The sequence below is a fragment of the Perna viridis genome, chromosome 3 (genome assembly GCF_037379345.1).
Source record: "Perna viridis isolate PV_CMFRI_1.1 ecotype Kerala chromosome 3, ASM3737934v1, whole genome shotgun sequence".
Lineage (NCBI taxonomy): Eukaryota > Metazoa > Mollusca > Bivalvia > Mytilida > Mytilidae > Perna > Perna viridis.
The window spans coordinates 13,688,044-13,708,236 of NC_142447.1; the positions used below are offsets into that span (position 1 = coordinate 13,688,044).

Below are 20,193 nucleotides of genomic sequence, written 5' to 3' on the forward strand. Positions count from 1 at the left end.
CTGATGTGAATTAGAAATAAAATTGGATTTAGTGGGTTTTGACTTGCATAAATCACTTCCTGTCTGATTGGTATAAAGACTTTTTACTTAAGGATGTAGACCTAAGGTAAGGTACACAACTCCTACAAATCACTGGAATGTTTGTATTCAGGCTGTTTATATCAATCTCATGTAAGCATCAAAATTACTTGGATTAATTTCATTCTGTTTCAAATGAAAGCTTGATTCGTGTTGGTGAATTGAATATGAAACAAACATATCACTGATTTCAAGAGCTATTTCCCTTACCCTAGTCTACCTCCTTAAAACCGATAAACATGCACGAGTTAAATTCGATTGATGAAAACCAGCGTAAATTCTGGTGCAAAAAAAGTATACTCGGCAAAACTCTTATTTTCTGTTTGGCATTATTTAATACAAAAATTACATCTTTATGCCATCTTGAAGGGTTGCTTTGAAAGATACGAAGATCAATGGCTTTATATTAGCAAAATTTATTTTATAATAGCATGAACTTCTGTTACAGTCCAAAAATATAAATGAACTTAACTCTGTATATTCGGGCTTTGAAACATGTATGTGTATTTACATGAAGTGTTTGTACTACTCCACTAGAATTTGATAAAATACTTTTTAACTCAAAAACGGCTAGTACAAATTATATAATATATGGTAAAATCGGTAGATACTCAATTGAAATTGACGTAAGAGTACGAATTGTATCATATTAGGCAAGACTTGTGACGGATAAGCATTCCAATTTATAGGAATAGAAAACAGACACTGTGTATTATGTAATAATTAGGAACAATTTTTACCAAGATATTATCTAAATCATTGCAATGCATTCAAGTTTTCGAACTTGATGTCAAAAATTAAATTTCTTCTTAAACTATGTAATTTAATAAATTCTCGCATTGATGCTCATGGCTGAGCACCCACTCCCTCTGTCTGTTTTCTTTTCCTTGCATATGAATATTGTATGAACGTTTATTTCACTAGTGTGTGTGTGTCTATTTTTGTTGTCTTAAATTGTATTTGTTTTGTTCTCAATATGAATAAAGATATTTAAAATCAGGAAAACAGGACGCCCTTACAAACTCAAATTTTTTTTTAATTGTGACCTCTCAATCATCCATGTATAAAAATGAGTATATCCAGAATGTGAATGCCCATATGGATTTTATTCAACTTTTGTATGATCTGAATGTAACAGCAATGTGCAAAATCTTATGACTATAGAGGATCATAGCCCATTTTTGACCAAGTTGTGTGAAATAACAAAAATCTTCATGAACCACGAAGTACAAAAGGAAATTGTCCTATTGTCGTTTATGATAGTGGAAATACCAACAAAACTATGTAAAAACACAATCCTTACAATTTCATTCCTTCTATTTTTTAGCCTAAATATATGAAGTATACATCCGTAAAGAACTTGAAGTTTATGACGTCACAGGACCAACATTAGGTTATACATAATAACTTGGCTGTTCCAAAAAGAACCAACCAATCAAAAGGTTTGTTACAAATTGAATTTAATTATTCATCTTTCTTGTACAATTTTGACAAAATGACGGTTTCTCAGACAACTACATATTGTACAAGGAGAAACAAACTTAAGGAAAACAAAATATAAAAGATGAAAACTTACACATGTAAATTTGTTATATGCAAATGTTTTCAAGCCAAAACATATCAAACATTAAACTTCATACCTTAATCTTAAAGAGAATCTTGTTTCAAAATCAAATACAAGCAACTGTTGACAGAATACAATGCTTTATTAATTTGATAACAGGTTTAACCATAAAAACTGTAAGCTAAGTTCACTATCGAATACCACCTACTGCCAATCATAGGGACAAAATATAAGAACAAAGATTCGAATGATAATCAAAAGAAAACATTCCAAATGATAAAGACTAGACAGGGAAAATAGACACAAACAACAAAGAACGTAAAACAAACCAAAATAGCACGTACAAAGAAACAAAAGAAAATGTGCAACCCAGATTCCACTAAAACTGGGATCATGGACCAGGTGAACTATATTTATGTGAAACTTGTTCAAACAAAATTCACACACAAAGTCAATACCTCTCATGAACTTTGACTTGAATCATCAAAAAAGTAGTACTGGACAGGCAACCGATATTTAGATGTCGTTCAAGTATATAGGTTTTATTAATTACTCAGAATGAAGTGTATTAGAGGCTATAAACTCTTTGGAATGTTTGGCAAAAAGAGGGATAAAAAAATATTACATATTAACAAGAACTATTTTAGATGCAAATCAAGTGCCAGTTTCAAGGCTTATTTTAATGTTCCAGGGGACAATTTGGTATTACCTCGGGGTTATGAGGTTAGTGGGAAAATGAATCACACTTCGTCCCGCGATATTTGAAGTGGAGTGTCTAAGGTGTATACCGGTCGATTTAGAGGTCTTTTATATCCAAATGTATGATGTGGTATAAGCTACAGCCAAAAACGTCAGTGTTAGAATATTTATGGCACCTTATGGATTGAAGGGCTGTGACCATATATAAAGCATGCTCATCGACAACCACGCATTTAGCACAAAAGGGTCTATTTACAGTTACTTAATCATCAGGTTAAATATTTCAAATAGGCTTACAAAGTGCACAATAAAAGAAAATATGTCACCGTTGTTAAGAATTTTCTATCATATGAACAATAATTTGGTATATGATAAAGTAGATAGCGCAGTTGTTACTGATTACTCAACTTTGTAACGTTCACAATCGTTGATCAAACTCACGAAATATGTCAGTTTTGTGATCAACCAGACGTCAGAAAGAAATATATGAATTGCGAACTATATCTATGTGAAATATGTTCAAACAAAACTCACACCAAAATCAAATCGTCTAGAAGTCACATGACCATAGACATTAATCAATTTGGAAATGAAGCAGCTGCTGAAACTCATCGATTACTTTAACTTCATAATTTTACATGTACAGTTCATGCATGTGAAAATGGCGTTTCGTTTTGCAATAACTGTGAAGTGACAATTTGTTTTCAGTGAAATAAAGAGATCCACAAGGAACACAATACAAAGTGCATTTGAGACAGTTATATAAATTACATCGAAAAAATCAAAGAGTTGAGAGCTGAAGTTAACCATAACTTTGATACAATTAAACAACAAAGCCGAAAAAAATTTAAAAAATAGCGGACACAAAACACGAATATGAAGATTTAAAATAGAAGATAGAACAACAGCAAAAGGACATAATTGACACCGTCATAAAATACACTGAAGACTCCGGGATTTGGATTCTATATTTGGTTGAAAAACACAATGTTGATTAGTAATACACAAAGTATGCAAATTTTTAAAATAGCGAACAATCAATTGACAAAAGTGATGGAGAAAAAAAGTATCCCAATTTCTTACTAATAAAGGTCAAATTTTAATCTCTGATGATTAAATACATGCTATTTGTGTTTTAAGTCAAGATGGACAATTAATCACATGTTTTGATGCTTCGATTGACAGTTCGAGTCCATATCCCGTTACAATGACATTTGACGAAGATGGTAAGCTTTGGGTAGGCAGTAACACAACACTGGTCATAGATGTTACAAATCTTTATTCTGATCATTTAAAATATACTGCTGAAAATCATAATCTACAGGATTAGGTTTGTCAATTATGAAACAGAAGAAAACGTGACATAAATTCATACCCATATTTAGTTTGAAAATGGCTGCGCAAGAACTTGAAACAGATAAGCTCTTAATTTTGAGAACCCTATACTATACTACATGTAGCTATATTCAGCATCATTTGTTTTAGATATCAAACCTCTGTGATAGGAATCAATATCTCTATGCAGGGTTACGGATCTAGGGAAAGGGGTTCCGGGCTTGGAACCTCTCCATTTGTAGCAACATTTGGTCAATTTCGCGTAACGTTTGGGAAAAAATGTGCAAATAATGGCCTGGACCCCTCTTGTTTTTTTTAAATGTCTATGGTAAATAAACTGTTGTCTCCTGAACTTGTAGATTCATATCTTCGAATAAAAGTCACTTCATTTGTATTTTTTTTTTTTGCATTAGTTTCTTTGTATATAGATATTTGTTTCCTTGTTTTACCATTCAAAAATGCTTATTAAAGTAACATGAAACGCTTGTTCAATATCAGTAGATTACCCTTGATAAGCTGAATCATAGACTTCCCTAACCATTAGTTCCTTAAATGAGGAAATAATTTGGTTTCTTTAAATCAGTTTTTATCATGGATTCCGTAAAATAATGTACATCATCACATTGTCTTGTTAACGTCTATGAATTATTCTAAGTAGTGTATTTTTTTATATACTTTTGTAATGTGTTACATCCTCGTAAAATAATTACTATAGAAGAATAAAAACATAATAAGAATTAATTCTTTTATTGTTAGTTAAACATCGTTTAAACATACAAGTTATATGAATCGTTGTACAGAAATGTGATGAAAAAAATCCAAAATTTCGATCAAGATAAAATTTTCCCGTTATTGTTTATGTCAGCAAAACTTGGGAAAACATAGTTTCCAGCCTAAAAATTGATTTTGTCCTGTATTTTTGACATCATAGAACCATAACTAAATTTCTGCACCATGAAAACTGATTTATTCAACGGGTCATAGTTTTCCTTTCCTCGTTTGTCTACCCCGGACTTGACTTTTTATGGGTGTTCTAGAAAAACAGAGGACGCTTACCCTACTGGTGCACCTGGTCCATACTCCCAGTTTCTAGTGGAGTCCAAGTTGCTCGTTTGCTTTTGTTACTTTGTATGTATGATTTTAGTTACTTTATGTTCTTTGTTGTGTGTGTCTGTTTTCCATGTCTCGTTTTTGTCCCTGGATTACATTCTTTTGATTATCGTTATAACTTGGTTCCCTTGATTACTCTTCTACATCATACCTTTGCTTTCCTAAAGAGAACCAACCAATCAAAAGGCTTGCTACAAATCAAAATCAATTACTCATTTCTCATGCACAAATTGGACAAAATTGCTGTATTTCAGACAAATATACATCAACAAGTAAAAAATCAAATGATAAACAAAACATAAAAGATGATTACTTATTCACACTTTTGTTTGTCAAATGCAAAAATTTCAAAGCCTAAAATATCCAATATTACATCTCATACCGTTTTTGCACATGCCAAAAGATAAGCATATATGAAGAATTGACAACACGCTATGAGCTTTCACTTGTAAAATTTGTTATAACTTTGGTTGGCGAAAGATTCTTTAAATGTTTTATTCTCCTTTTTCTTTGTTATTTTATTTAAGCATAATTTATCTAAGCTTCAAGAAAATATCTCGTCCGATTTTGATATAACATTTTGAAATCAAACACAAGCAACTTCTAACAAAACACAGTGTTTATAACTGATAATAAATTTTGCTAGGAAAACTGTGAAGAAAGTTCATTTAAGAAAATATCCCTACTTCCCACCTAGTAATCATATGATCAAAATATAAACAGAGTCGTCAAACATGAGTGTGATATCGCTTCCTTCTAAAATGGAACCCCACAATATGGCATTCTCTTTGGTGTGAAAGAGTAATCAAGGGAACCAAGATTCTACCGGAACTCAAAAGAATGTAATCCAGGGACAAAGACCAGACATGGAAAACGGACACACACAATAAGGAAAATAAAATAACCAAAATAATGCTTAAAATGGCTCAATCGTTTTCAACGGCCTAAAATGACCGACCCTCCTAAATTAGTTTGTGGACATACTCCTGTTCGAATTATCAGTACAATTATTCAAATAACTTTTAAGTACCGTTTAATTGTTCGTTTGGTGAGTTTCATGTAAATATTATATAGATAGCAGTGATTTACTAAACCTCATCCTGTGTAAAAATTTTGAATACATTCGGTAATTTCACTCTCAGACTTTCTCCCGCAAAAACGTCATATCAATCCGCCGTTCACAACCAATAATGGAGAAATCTATATGATAAAATAATCAAATGGTTATTGTGAACAAGTACCGCACACTCGTTAAATCTAGGCGTTAATATTGTAGTTGTGGTTATGACAAAATACGGCATTGCTTTCTAGATAGAAAAAATGTACACACATGCATTTTTTACCTCTTAATGTCTCAAAAACTTGGGGAAAGTGTAAAATTGAAAATGAATCTACTCCTAGAACTTTTAGAACTTTGTACCGGCGTTCATTTTGATATTCGCAAGTGATTGGGGTTTCCTTTTTTTTTTATAAAATAATATTTTGCTTTGTTCTCTTTTATCCCGAACCTACGTCTATTGAAAGTACACTCCAAATATTTTAAGGTAAATGTTAATTCAAAAGTTGGAAAAATACCCAAAACAGTTCCATTTGGATTTTTTAAAGTAAATCTTTCATATCAAATAGTATGGTTTTCAGAGAATGTTGCAACGCAGATTGGTGGTAATAAAGTTGCAACCTATACTTATGATAATTTAATTTTCATAATTAATAATGTTTTGCTGGAAACATTGGTCTCACGTACCTTACTAAAGCAAACGATACGATACGCAAAAATGTAGCCTCATCAGGATTGCCTGTGGTTAAATCAAATCTCAAACTCTTGGCAGAATAAATGATGAATTATCGACTCACATGGCAAAAGCTCGGCATCATAGTTCTTCGAAATTATTTTCTGGCCATCATAAATAGAAAACCATCCAGTTGACATGCGAACGAAATATCTCGAAGTACAAGAGTTTTCATTGCCTAAACTTTTCAACTGTTTCAATAGGTTTTCATCTTTTGCAATCTTAAGTTCGTTTGACATAATCATCTTGACAGGCAGTATTGGACATATTTTACATTGAAGTTGCTTAAGGAGATGATCAGAAATATAACCAACAAGGACAGAATACAGAGGACTATAAATTTGATTGCCCAAACCATTTAGTTTTTCGGTCCATTTGTCTCTTTGTACGGTCATTTCTTTCGATGTACCAAGATGTTGATTAAGAGAGAGTGCTATGTTTTCAAATGGCAAGAACACATTAACAAAATTATACTTGTCAATGGACACTGATTTAACTGTCTTTAAATATTCGTTGAAAATCATCAAAATTGATCTGGTCAGCTCAAACCATGCAATACTATTTGCAGCCTCCATCACGGCAGTCTCTTCATTCTTGTTTTGTGATATAAGTTTACCTACTTCACTGTCCCCTAGTATGAGGATGTCTAAAACACTGCATGAATACTGAGCTTTGTCAAACAAAGAAGAATCTCTTTGAAAGAATTTTGGCATTTTCATATTTTGATAGCATTCAATCAACCTCTGAAGAATATCCAAGGCACAGTTACCAATATCACTTTTTGTACAAACTACATCTGAATCATAAACATGATAAAGAAGACAGGTTTTTAATTTGTAGCTTGACACATCGGTTAGGGCATCCTCAAACTCAGATTTTAGTGACACAAGATGCTTCAAGATCGAATAGCAGCGTTTATGATAACAATCCATATCTCTCATGAGTTTATTTTCTGATGTTGCAAATGTCACATGGAAACAATAGATACAATCGGCTTTGATGCATTGTTTCGGAATTATGTAACACTTGTGCTCCTTTACTAAATCTATAAATTTTTCATGCAAATTAGAAATTGGTTCTAATGGGCATACAATTGAAGGCATTGTGTCAACACTTATGATTTGATCTCCGTTTACATCATCATCTTTGGGGCTCCAGAGGAAAGCCAAATGCAAAATCCCACTAGGCATACATTTTAAATATCCTGATGGTGATTCAACCACACGATCGTCATCCGTCAATATAGAGGAGTCGGCGTTTGTTAATTTCCATATTATTTCGTTAAAAATTCCAGTTATGCTTGGATATTCACAATTCGCATTGTTAACTTGTAAGTATTCGTCAGATGTAAAGTTTTCCCACGGTGTATCGGAAGGGCGTTTTATTCTAACGAGTCCAGGTCCACAACCCTGAACTATTTCTAAATCAGGAAAGTCAATTAATAACATGAAGTCAAACTCGAACGGATCGCCAACTCTTGTCCCTTCATAAACATTACCCCAACCACACACCCAACTCTCCTCCCCCCCCCCATTTCATCTCTCTATTAACTAAAGTCTTCGTGTGACTCAGGAACCTTTAAGATATCTTTTATTCTCAGTGTATTGGCCTTACGAATGATTTTCCACAAAAGTTGTCGCACGGATTTTTCTATATCAAGCACAACTTCATCAGGGAATGAGTTTTTAATGATACATTTTCTTTCATATACATCATTAAGAAATGTTTCAAGTGCCATATTTTCTTATCTTTTCCGTCTTGTTTCTCCCTCTACGGACAACAAAAATATCACTGTATACTCCCTATAAGTGATTAAAAAAGAAGTGATAAGTATAGAAATGGAGAAAAAATGTTTTGCAAAACTTGAAAAAGCTTACTGAAAATAAAAACAAAGTATTTTAAGCGTGTTTTTTTCTAGTAAAAAGGATGCAAGTGAATATTGTTTAATCAGTACGTCGCCACTAAGGCCTTAGTAGGACTGGGGGAATGCCACTCTAGTATCTGTTTCATGTGTCAAATTAGCGACACGCAAGAAAAAGCTTGAATTCAACAACAGAAAATTGTTTAGAGCTCAATTAACATTGTGGGAAGACAAAATAAAATAAAATAGCAAATACACTATTTTTATAAAGGCTTCCTCGATAACAAAATGTTGTACATATAGTGTAGCGGAAGTCAGCATTAAAAGATTTCAGTGCAAAAAAAAATCCACAGTACATTACATATATAAAGCATGGACATTTTGGTAAAGCGTGAATGATATAATATTGTCCTGCAATTATGCTACTTTTTAAGCAGAAATTGTGGCTTCTTAAAGTAAAAATGTAATGCAGCAATTCGTATAATGAAATAAAAAAACATTAATAATTAATTAAATAATATTGATATTAAAGTTTAACTAATGTCAATATCTAGGACATTCCTTTTTCAATTGTTTTCATTCTTAATTTACAGTAGGCATTAATCATATCTCTGAAACTTTTCCATATATACTAATATCTTGATTTTTTATTCCTCATAAAAGCATGTAGAAATTTTTGGAAAAGTATGCTAAAATTTCCTCTAGAAAAGCAGAGAACGCTTACCACACCAGTGCAACTGGTCCATGCTCCCAGTTTTTAGTGGAGTCCGCGTTGCTCATTTACTTCTGTTTTGTACGTACTATTTTGGTTTTTTTATGTTATTTGTTGTATGCGTGTGTTTTCCCTGTCTGGTCTTTGTCCATAGTCGGCGTCACATAAATAACATACTGTTAAAATTTGAATAAAAATATTTTCTACGACTTTATTGACACCTACCGTCGTTTAAATTGTCTTAAATGACTTGCTCATTCGTTTAGCCAAACGGCTTCTCCCTAAACATTGAATCGTTAAATTCCGGTCAGATTTTAATTCTAGGTGCCAATATTTACATTGTAAAAAGTCGGCCATGTTTACAGTGATCGGGTTGTTAGGAGATGTTGTTTACGTTTAAATGGTTTGTCCAAAAACCGAAGAACCCAGAATGCACTTCGGCGTTATTTCGGATATCTCGGATTTATTTTACGCGAACAACGTACAATACCGAGAAGTTGATCAAGCAGACGATTGTCACCGGAGTTCGACGGGAACTTACGAACTTCGTTTGTAAACAAATCGTCCCGTAAAAACCAACATGGCGGATATTAGTATGGGATTTTCCCGTAAGGATTTGTTACGCATGATTAAAGCTAATAAGCGACTTGTTTTTGAGAAGCTGTTTGGCTAAACGAATGAGCAAGTCATTTAAGACAATTTAAACGACGGTTGGTGTCAATAAAGTCGTAGAAAATATTTTTATTCAAATCTAGAATCTAGGTTCCCTTAAATACTCTTCCATATTTCGCAAAAACAAAAGTGTTAACAACATATTTTTAAATAAATCTACAGCTTTCAAAATTCAGATTTAAAGACTGAAATTCATATATCTCTTATCCAGAATATATCATGCAGTGTTAGCGGATATTGATTTCCGTAAAATAGATGTCATTTCTTCAAATTTTGATAAATTATGATAGTTAATGCTGTGGTCCAGTTAAATACCAACATCAATAATCATAAAATATTAAAGTTTACATTAAAATCCGGCTATTTTTATAATAAGTGCCTGCTTGCCTTGCACTAGATGTTTCGGTTACAGAATATGTGCACCTCCTAACAAATATATGTATTGATTTATTTAATAATGTTATGTCACACTTATGTTGTTTGCAAAATATGATATAAGTAACACGTTTTATTAAGTAATGGACCATGCCTATAGGTAAATTACTGTATTAAGAAGTATTTACTCGACACATTAGTGAAATGGAAAATGAAAATAATATGTGTAGTAATGTCCTAGATTTTGGCTTTAGCGGAACTTTAAACAAAATCTAAGCGATGGGCAGTGCCATGATTTGAGGTTTGGACGTACTTACTTTCCAGCGGATTTTATACCAGAATATGCCAACTTATTAAATGTGTGAGGTTTAATAACTAAAACATTGCTCTTGCCACTCGACTTTGTCGAAAATTTGGAAATGTTTATGTTGTTCAACTTTTAATGAGACTTCCTGGTCGTCCAGTCAACTTTGTTTACATCGTCTAAATTTATGATGTGTCTATTCTATCTGTAGAGTGGTGAGTGATCTCATGCATGGCGGCTGTACAAAATATACATATATATGAACCAAATTGCGAATGAACTGTTAAAGTACTGTACATTTTCGTTCCTACACTATAAGAGTATAAGCAATTTTTTTGGTTATTGCTTACCTGTAATTACTCATATTGGTTCTCGTTATCAGTGATGCTTCCACACTGCTTTTGGTATATTTGAAGTATTGTTTATATTTAAATATATATAAATTAATCTTTTCTCGGATTCAGGTCATGCAAACGTAAACAAATATTAAATTACCAGCTACTCGACTGTGACATAGGGTTGTACACATGGTAAAGTACGCATGTCTTACGCAAAATTTTAATTATAATTGAATATGAGCGAAAAGGAAGCAATGTTACCATGGTAATAACAGCTTAATTATGCTCTTTTGGTCAATTACGATGTATTAATCACTTTCAAAATCGATATGCATTTGCTGCATGGTTTCTAAGCTACCCAAAAAAGGTAACGCATTGTCCTAAGTTACCTGTCTTCTTTTCAAGATTCAGGAAGTATATAGAATAAGGGACACAGTCAATATTTAACGATTGGTGTGATGGAAAGCAACGAAGAACTGAAGAGTCAATTTTGTTATCAACTAGGCGCAAACAAGAAATGTGTAAATTGTGAACTATATTTGTGTGAACCTTCACACAAAGGTGAAATCTTCTAAAAATCACTACATCTTAAACATTAAACAATGTGGGAGCGAAGAAGCTGCTGAAAATCATCGATTAGTTGAACTTGATAATTTGACATGTGTAGTTCATGAATATTAAAAGTGTGTTTCCTTTTGCAACGAATGTAATGTGACGATTTGTTTTAATTGTTCTAAATGGATCCACAATGAACACATTACGAAATGCGTTCAAGACATTTATAAAGATTGCATCGAAAGAATTAAAGAGTATAAAGCGGAAGTTGACAAAACTTTGACACAATTAAACGACAAAGTCGAAAATCTTCAAAAAGATATCGGTGACTCAAAACTCGAGTATGAAGATATGAAAAAGAAAACTGTACGACAGCCAAATGATATAATCGACGTTGTCACTAAATACACTGAAGACCTTCTTGGGGAATCGGGTTACATATCTTTACTAAGTATAACAAAGTTAGAGGCACAAATGACTGCTATTCAAATATTGAGAAAATATGTTCAATGAAAAAGAAAGTGAATGAATTACTTTCGTCGCACTCTGCTATAAATATATTGGCCTCAAATGACTCTTTGATACCACTGCTCCCTGACATTCCGATCGAAGAAACTATTAATAGAAAAGCTAAATTTATATCATCTACACTATTGGATTTGCCTAAAAATGAAGTAGTTGGTAAGTTACATAAGATCCCAGTTATGGAAGTAGTTACTGCTTATAAAACAGATTTACTGAATATTACAGCAGCGGTCGTGTTGAAAAACACTACATATGCTATTCGGAAGTTTATTTAGTATGCAAAATTAAATCACTAAAAATAGTGAACAACCAATTGACAAAAGTGGTCGAAAAAGGTATTTAAATTTTTGCCTTAGCCAAGAACAAAAATGGGGATGTTATAATAACCACGGGTACAGAGTTAAAAATCTACAACGCTCAGACCATATGGTATACGTTAATGAGAACGACGAAAAATTGGTAGAGCTTCACGAGCCGACCTCGTCACCACAAAACGTAAACACGGGAAGTGTTAGAAAAATTGTTGTGCTGAATCAGGTGACATTCACAGATCATTCATTAGTATACAACAAATAAACAGCGTCTGTTTACATGGCCAAACAGAATAATAACTAGCAAGAAAAAGTTTTTTGTTGTGGATGAATTCCATGGTTACCTTGAAAGTAGAGTTATAGCTCTTAACCATGCAGGGGAAGTACAGTGGATTTGTAAGGGATTTAACGTTGATAGAGTTCGGCTTTTCGCCGAAAGATTTTACATAGACTAACGAAGGTCAAATTTTAATCTCCGACAATCATATGCATGCTATTCATGTTTTAAATCAAGAAGGACAACTAGTTACATGTTTTGAAGCTTTGATTACAGAGAATGCAGTTCCCTACCCCGTTACCGTGGCATTTGGCGACGATGGTAATCTTTGGGTGGGAAGTAACACAAAATTGGTCATTGGTTTGACTTTCATGAAACGAATTAAACGCATATGAATGTTTAATTTATATATACATTTAGGTGCATAGGAGCTTAAAACAGAGAGAATCTCGTTCTGTTAGTGAACCCCTAGTTTGAAGCTATATGCTGCACTTATTAACTTACAGTTCCTGTATTATACAGTAGTATTATGTCTTAAAACCTGCTATTACAGGGAAATTGTTTGGTTTTCTAAATTCGAAGATCCGTTTTAGAAAAAAAATGTTACGTATACTTATTATTTATTTGCTTGTTTTTTTAATGGTCATGTGGTGTGGATATTCGATTTTATCTCCTTGTTTTATTTTCAAATTGCACAATCATGATTTCCCTGAATCAGTTACAATCACATATTCCTTCAACAAGGAATCCTGTTTTCCCTTAATTTCAACTGTAGATTCCCTAAATCAGATTAAACCATGATTTACCCATCCTCCCAAGTCTGGGTTTTGAGTCCACCCTCGTTCCCTCAAACCCCTGACATCACTCATTCATATTTAGCAAGTATCGCCCAGCCAATTCCGATTGGTTACTTCTCCGGGTGCGAAGCACCAATGAAAATTGATTTGAACATAAAATGTCCGTGGAAAGGTAAACAATGATACGAGTAACTGATAGTTGTAAGATGTCACAAATGATTCAATATGACCAAAAAATGATAACTGTAGATTCTGTTTAGAGTCTTTAGCGAAAAAAAATATGACGTTATGTATATATAGCCATTTTGTAAGTTATATCGAAGAGTTTCTATTACGAGTGATTTTTTTGGGTTTTAAATTCAGGTAACTCATTAGATGGCGCTGGACGATACCCACTAAATCGAGTGATGTCAGGGGTTTGAGGAAGCGAGGGTGGACTTAAAGCCCTGACTTGGGAGGATGTGATTTATCCTAATCATATTAATCATAGACTCCTTAGATAACTTAAATCGTAATTTACCTTGATCAGATTTAATCATAGACTCCTTCGATAACTTAAATCGTAATTTACCTTGATCAGATTTAATCATAGATTCCCTACATAAGGCAAATGATGACTTCTTTTTGCGACTTATAATGAATTATACTAATTTTTCATTGTAATGGTGTAACATCTTTATACAATAAAAAGAATGCAAACCTAATTGAAATTCATATTTTATTGTTAGTTCAACATGATTAAAGCATATAAGATGTACTTAATCATTATACACAATTTAAGTACTACACATCTCTATATTTAGAAACCCATGAGGAGACAGACTGGCTTGTTGAAAAGCAATGGTTGAAAACAGGAATCAATTTCCGGTTCCCTGAGAGACTGTCTTGTAAAAAACGGGAACTATTTAACTGGTTCCCTGTTTGCAGCATTTGCAATGACCACTCATTCATTCATGTATAAAATGAGTATATTCAGAATGTGAATGCCCATATGAGTTTTATTCAACTTTTGTATGATCTGAATGTAACAACAATGTGCAAAATTTTACGATCATAGGATCATTGATCATTTTTAACCACGTTGTGCAAAATAACGAAGTTAATGCTGTTTCAGCTTCATGAGCCACAAATACAAGAGGGCATTGTCTTGTTATCGTTTATGCCAGAGGAAATGGCAACAATACCATGTGAAAAAAAAACAATCCTTACAATTTCAATTCCTACTATTTTTTTTAGCCTAAACTATATCATGTATTGGATTTATTGAATAGTAAACTGTAGACCACTAGAAGTTTATGACATCACAGTACCAACTTTAGGTTATACATTATAACCTGGCTTTTCCAAAGAAAACAAACAAATCAAAAAGGCTTATAACAAATTAAATTTAATTTTTCATCTTTCTTGCAGTTTCAACAAATTGGCTGTTTTTTCAGAAAACTATACTTACTATATCAAATAATATACCTCAAATCTTAATCTTGAAAAAAACGATTTTTTTTCTAAATTTATAACAAACTGTTGAAATCAAATACAAGCAACTGTTGACAGAACATAATGCTTTATTAATTTGATAATATATTTAACCATAAAAACTGTAAGCTAAGCTCACTATCGAATGCCACCTACTGCCAACCATATGGACAACATATAAACGCAGGTAGTTGATGTCACTTTCTTCTGACCAACTCCAATGATAAGGCATGTCTATATAAAGTCGATAGGATATTAAAACCACGTAGTTGCGAAAAAAAATTGCAGAGAAAATTGCATCTAAAAAGGCTGTATACAGAAAAACAGACAGACAGGCACTATTGTCATTGTATTCTCAAAAAGGGGGAGGGGTTATAGCTATTTTATTGGAGCATTTAAGGAGGTAGACCAAGGGTACTGGACATAACATGAAATCAGTGATATGTTTGTATCATATTCAACTTCATCAAAGCATGTCAAACTTTCATTTGAAACAGAATGAAATCTATCCAAGTTACTTGATGCTTAAATGAGATTGATGTAAAGTGCCGAATACAAACATTCCAATGATTTGTAAGAAGTGTGTCCCTTACTTTAGGTCTACCTCCTTCAAGTCAAGTCAATCAAGATCAAACAAAACATTAGAAGATATGAAAATTTCAAACATAACAGCAAAACATTCTAATAGTGTTGGGATTATGTTTTAAAAAATCATTCACGTCAAAAAATGACCAATTTATTCCATGTCAAAAATGACCATAATTATATACAAGTATTATAACTACATTTTCATGTCAATAATGAGATCAACATTACATCTTGAGATTCAATCCTAAAAAAATGATATAAAAAGCATATAAAATATTTTTTTCCAGGTATATATTAAGTGTAAGATTTTGTAAGAATCAGGCAAAATGGAAAAATCAGAAGCATGCATGTCAAAATCACATTGATCTGACTATATAATTTCACTCATGGATGCTTTCTCTACTTAAAAAGAACATTATCTGATATCTGCATCACTGGATTTGGTCAGAAATTTTTCATCAGAATGTTAGAAAATTCATGTTCTTGGCAAAATTATTTGCCCTTGAAGTGTTCATTTTCAGTGCATTTCAATGAAATTATAGCTCAATTTACGAGTGATATCGAAAATACTTTTGTTTTTTTCCTTGATTCTTATGGTGCAAATAGTCAAATTAAATTTTCAAAATGGTGGGTTTTTTGATTGCATGTTTCATCCACTGCCTGATACTTACAAAGACAGACACCTAAACCCTGTTATTAAAGTGAGACAACTTTCTAAAGCAAAAATGTACATGAATATTGACCAATCAATGTTTGGCTTGTGAACATTATAATAAGTCAAAAGACTGATCCTGGATGGAGGAGGGTTTCAGGGGTTTTACCCAAACCTTTCAATTTTGCTAATTTTGTGCAAACTCTTGACAGAAATGAATAAATGATAGCCCGGAACCTATCCCTTTTATGAAATTCTAGATCAACCCTGGAAGCAATGGCTCAATAAAAGCTATTACTATATATAAACAATTCATTTTACTTTAACGGTCACATTTATTCCATTTTTAATACAGTCATCAGTTATTTTTTAGGGTAATGGATTAACTCCCTTTACAGAAAATAAATTTAATTCAACCCTGGGGTTAAGCCCAAAATTAGTATTGGCAATTTAAATTCTATACAAAGCTTTAAGTTCCTTAATAACTATTTTTAATATAGGACATTTTAGAAAGTTTTTACCATACATGTAACAGAAACTGTCCCTTTGTTATACACAACCAAAGGTGCCACATAAAATAACCACATGTTGGTCAATTCATATGAAAATCATACATGTATGATAATTTACATAGGATAATTAAGTGATTACCACATGATTCTTATACCTAATTATTGACCTGCACAAACATCTATGATTATCATATGTATAATGATAATGAAAATGCTTATCTTGTGATAATCATATGTAAACTGAAACATTTGTCAGTCATATCATGCTTGTTACATACGATTAACATATGTTATATTTTGTACAATTGACATGTGTGGCAATTTTGGCTATGTATTTTCTAATATAATCCAATCAATTGCAGTAATGAATTTCTACCATTACAGAAGCAAGATTGTTTGGTCAACATTAGACCATCATTAAAAAATTCCTAGATTCTCATCCAACATTTTTCAAAATTAAGGGCAGGCAGGGAAATTTTATTATTTAATTTTCATCATTTTAACCAAAAAAAATGCTATCAATTTGAAATAAACTGACCTAAAATTGGGAAAAAATCAAAATCAGAGTTTCTGGGGAGGGTGAAAAAATAGTCAGGAGGGAATGAGAATCTTAGATAATTTTTCAATTGTGGCCTTAAACAAAAATTTGGTCCTAAATAAAGCTATGGAATTATAATAAGAAGTGCACAAAAGTTTTTTTTTTAAATGGACAACAATTTTGTCATTCTATTCAACCATAATAACATGAACTACACAGCAAAATAAAGCATAATATAGACACCCTGTTAACAAAATGGTAAAACAAAAAATCAGATTGCAAATATTTTGCATAGCACTGAAATTAAAAAGCAACAAAACAAAAATTAAATCTGGAATTCAACAATGATATAAACTTAATATTAATAACTATAGGTGCTCTCCTTAACTTGGTCCACTCCAACTATCAGTGCTCTCCTTAACTTGGTCCACTCCAACTTTTGGTGCTCTCCTTAACTTGGTCCACTCCAACTATCAGAGTTAGATTAGTGTCAGTCCCGGCAGTAATCAAGCATTTGGGCGAAACATGACACATGTATGATATAATCCACTACTCAACATCCCTTCAGCACCTGGGTATGGAGTGTTCACATCACAACTTATACGTTATGCCAGAGTTTGTCGAAACTATGCAGACTTTTTGTATCTGGCTAGAATTCTAACAAATAGGCTTCTGGAAATAGGTTATGTTGCTACAAGACTGAAGTCAAAAGAGACTGCAAAATCATGATCACTATTGAACTTGTCTTAAGTGACCGTCCGAGGAGATTGCAAAATTATGATTGCTATCAAACTTGTCTTAAGTGACCGTCCAAGGAGATTGTAAAATCATGATCACCTAAGACAAGTGTTCTTTATATACAGGTTATTTTACACAGAATGCAATACATTGGAGTATTTTCATCATAGTCTTATGACAGATTATTGCTGAATACAGGTAGTGACTGAGAGAGGTTAGACTGCACACATATATCTTTAACTTTTGATCAAGAGTGTATACAACAAAATATTATACATATATTAAAATAATATGAGTAAGGCACAACCTACAACCGAGCATCACATTTATACATTTTTCTTACGTTTATCAAATCGTTGAAAAAAATGGTGATAGCTGAAAGGGGAAGATTGGATAGGTAAACAGTTTTCTGTTTAAAAAAAATAATTCAGCATACCAGATCTAGATACTGCTTATAATTCTCTTTTTTTTCTTTATTTTTGAAAAGCATACATCAATTTTTAATCAATTTAAAGCCAACTTTCAATCAGAATTTCATTCCTGTTTGACTAAATGTCTAAGGTAAGCCTCACATGTGATGCTCAGTGTAACATTATTATTACCAAGATGTACTTAATTTTACATGTAATAGACAATAACATGTCACTAATTTGATATAGAACCAATATTTTGCAAAACACTGCCAAGCATTTTTACAAATTCAGGTCAAATTACAAGGATATCACAGATTCTGTCAAGTCTGTACACTTTTCTTATTTTCATATCATATGTACAAGAGAAAATACAGAAAATAAAGCAGAAAACATTTTTTTACTTCAAGTGAAGGATATCCTGGCATCTTACAAGACAAAGTAATGTTTTAGAATTCACAATGAAAAATCAAGTACAGTAAGTGTCAGAGAATCACACACAAATATATAATCAATGCATCTTAACAATGTTGACTGTTCCAACATACCAGCAGCCCTTTTCACAAAAAATCATAAGAGTAAAATTAGTCGTAAGTTGTGATGTCACAATACTTAACTCTATTATGACATCATAACCTACGACTAATTTTACACTTACGATTTTTTGTGAAAAGGGCCACAGTTGTAGTATTATGAACAGTTCTATACTGTAGTTAATCACAACCTATAACAGTACTGTAGAGTACAGGTTCTTTTTTATAAATATGTCACATCATCATAGTTGCCGGTATTCATTTTTGCAGTTTTGAAATTCTGATAAATGTGTCATTGTACAGAAAATGATTTACAAGACTGTTATTTCTTTCATGTATGTATATATTAAAAGTTCCTTTATTCCCAACTTGCGGACCAACATTTTGTCAACATTTATCTCCCTTTGGATAAATTTCCAAACTTTCATTAGGCATTCAAATGTTCATATCCAAACAAAATAAATCATCTCTAGTAGGGGCCACAACCTCATAGTTTTATGCTTTAGCCCCAATACTTGCAAAAGATTGAAAGAAGAAAGTTTTAACATTGTAGAATAATTATTTGTAAAAAGCAACAAAAACTGTCCATCCGCTAAATTTCAAAAGCAATCATTTTTTGCTATTAAACAAGAGTTAAACAATCACAAAACCACATTGTCTTGAAAGACTTCTTCGTAAATTGCAAACCAATTTACTTTCACCAAGACTTTTTTTTCAAATTTCATATCAATTTGTGTTCGATAGAATTCATTTTCATGCTTAACACTTAGTTTTAACATGTAATCTACATCAAATGAACTTATTCTCCACTTTTTCTTTCTTAAAAAATTAGTGAAAAATAACTTAGTCACGGAATTAAGTCAGTTTACCATGTATGATTCTGTCCATACCAAGAATTCTAGTTGTTAAATGTGACTTGGGTTTGTTAACAGTAGAATACATAATTCCCATTCTGTGAAATTTTATGTCCAGTTCAAGATCAAATTTTACATCCAGTTCAAGATCAGATCCACTCCAAAACCTGAACATATAGCTACTACTTCTGATACATACATCCACACACTCAAAACACTTGTATTCATAAAGCTACGGAAGCATTAGACTTAGTAAGGCACCAAATAATCACAGATGAAACACTAACATCACCAACCATCAACAGTTCACTAAATTATCGTTAGAATTGGTCGAACTTGTTGTTCCTAAGCTCATAAATTGTAATGATGGCTGAAAGGCTGAAAAAAAATATTCACAGGTGAAATACAATTTCATTGTAAAAAAATATTAATATTCAATAACACTGTGGTTTTGGCTTCATCATGAGAACTAGTGCACAAATGTTTGTAGTGTTTAAACATTTTTTTTTTAAAGTTTAAGCTACTAACATGTATTAACATTATAATTATTTTTCAATCAGTAGCTTTATTAATATTAATTTCTTTCTGTTCC

At 32.3% G+C, this 20,193-nt stretch overlaps 2 protein-coding genes and 1 long non-coding RNA gene across 3 annotated transcripts in view; 1 reads left to right on the forward strand and 2 right to left on the reverse strand.

The window, feature by feature from the left end:
* Window positions 1-4,409: 4,409 nt before the first annotated feature.
* On the reverse strand, window positions 4,410-8,062 carry LOC148621086 (uncharacterized). Its single transcript, XM_088575127.1, has 2 exons — window positions 6,531-8,062; window positions 4,410-5,986 (listed from the first exon to the last, which is right to left on the reverse strand). Exon 1 carries the CDS (start codon window positions 8,022-8,024, stop codon window positions 6,594-6,596), a length of 1,431 nt encoding a protein of 476 aa, XP_088431253.1. The 5' UTR covers window positions 8,025-8,062; the 3' UTR covers window positions 4,410-5,986; window positions 6,531-6,593.
* Window positions 8,063-10,384: 2,322 nt separating this feature from the next.
* LOC148621087 (uncharacterized) lies at window positions 10,385-12,162 on the forward strand. The gene is made up of 2 exons (XR_015921085.1): window positions 10,385-10,715; window positions 11,244-12,162. It is a non-coding gene; the product is annotated as an uncharacterized LOC148621087 (long non-coding RNA).
* A 1,845-nt stretch (window positions 12,163-14,007) lies between these two features.
* LOC148621088 (VPS10 domain-containing receptor SorCS3-like) overlaps window positions 14,008-20,193 on the reverse strand; it is a 51,358-nt gene continuing 45,172 nt past the window's right edge. The window contains exon 26 of the mRNA XM_088575128.1: window positions 14,008-19,979. Coding sequence (XP_088431254.1) covers window positions 19,900-19,979 — 80 coding nt within the window. The 3' untranslated portion in view covers window positions 14,008-19,899. The remainder of the gene's footprint in view (window positions 19,980-20,193) is intronic.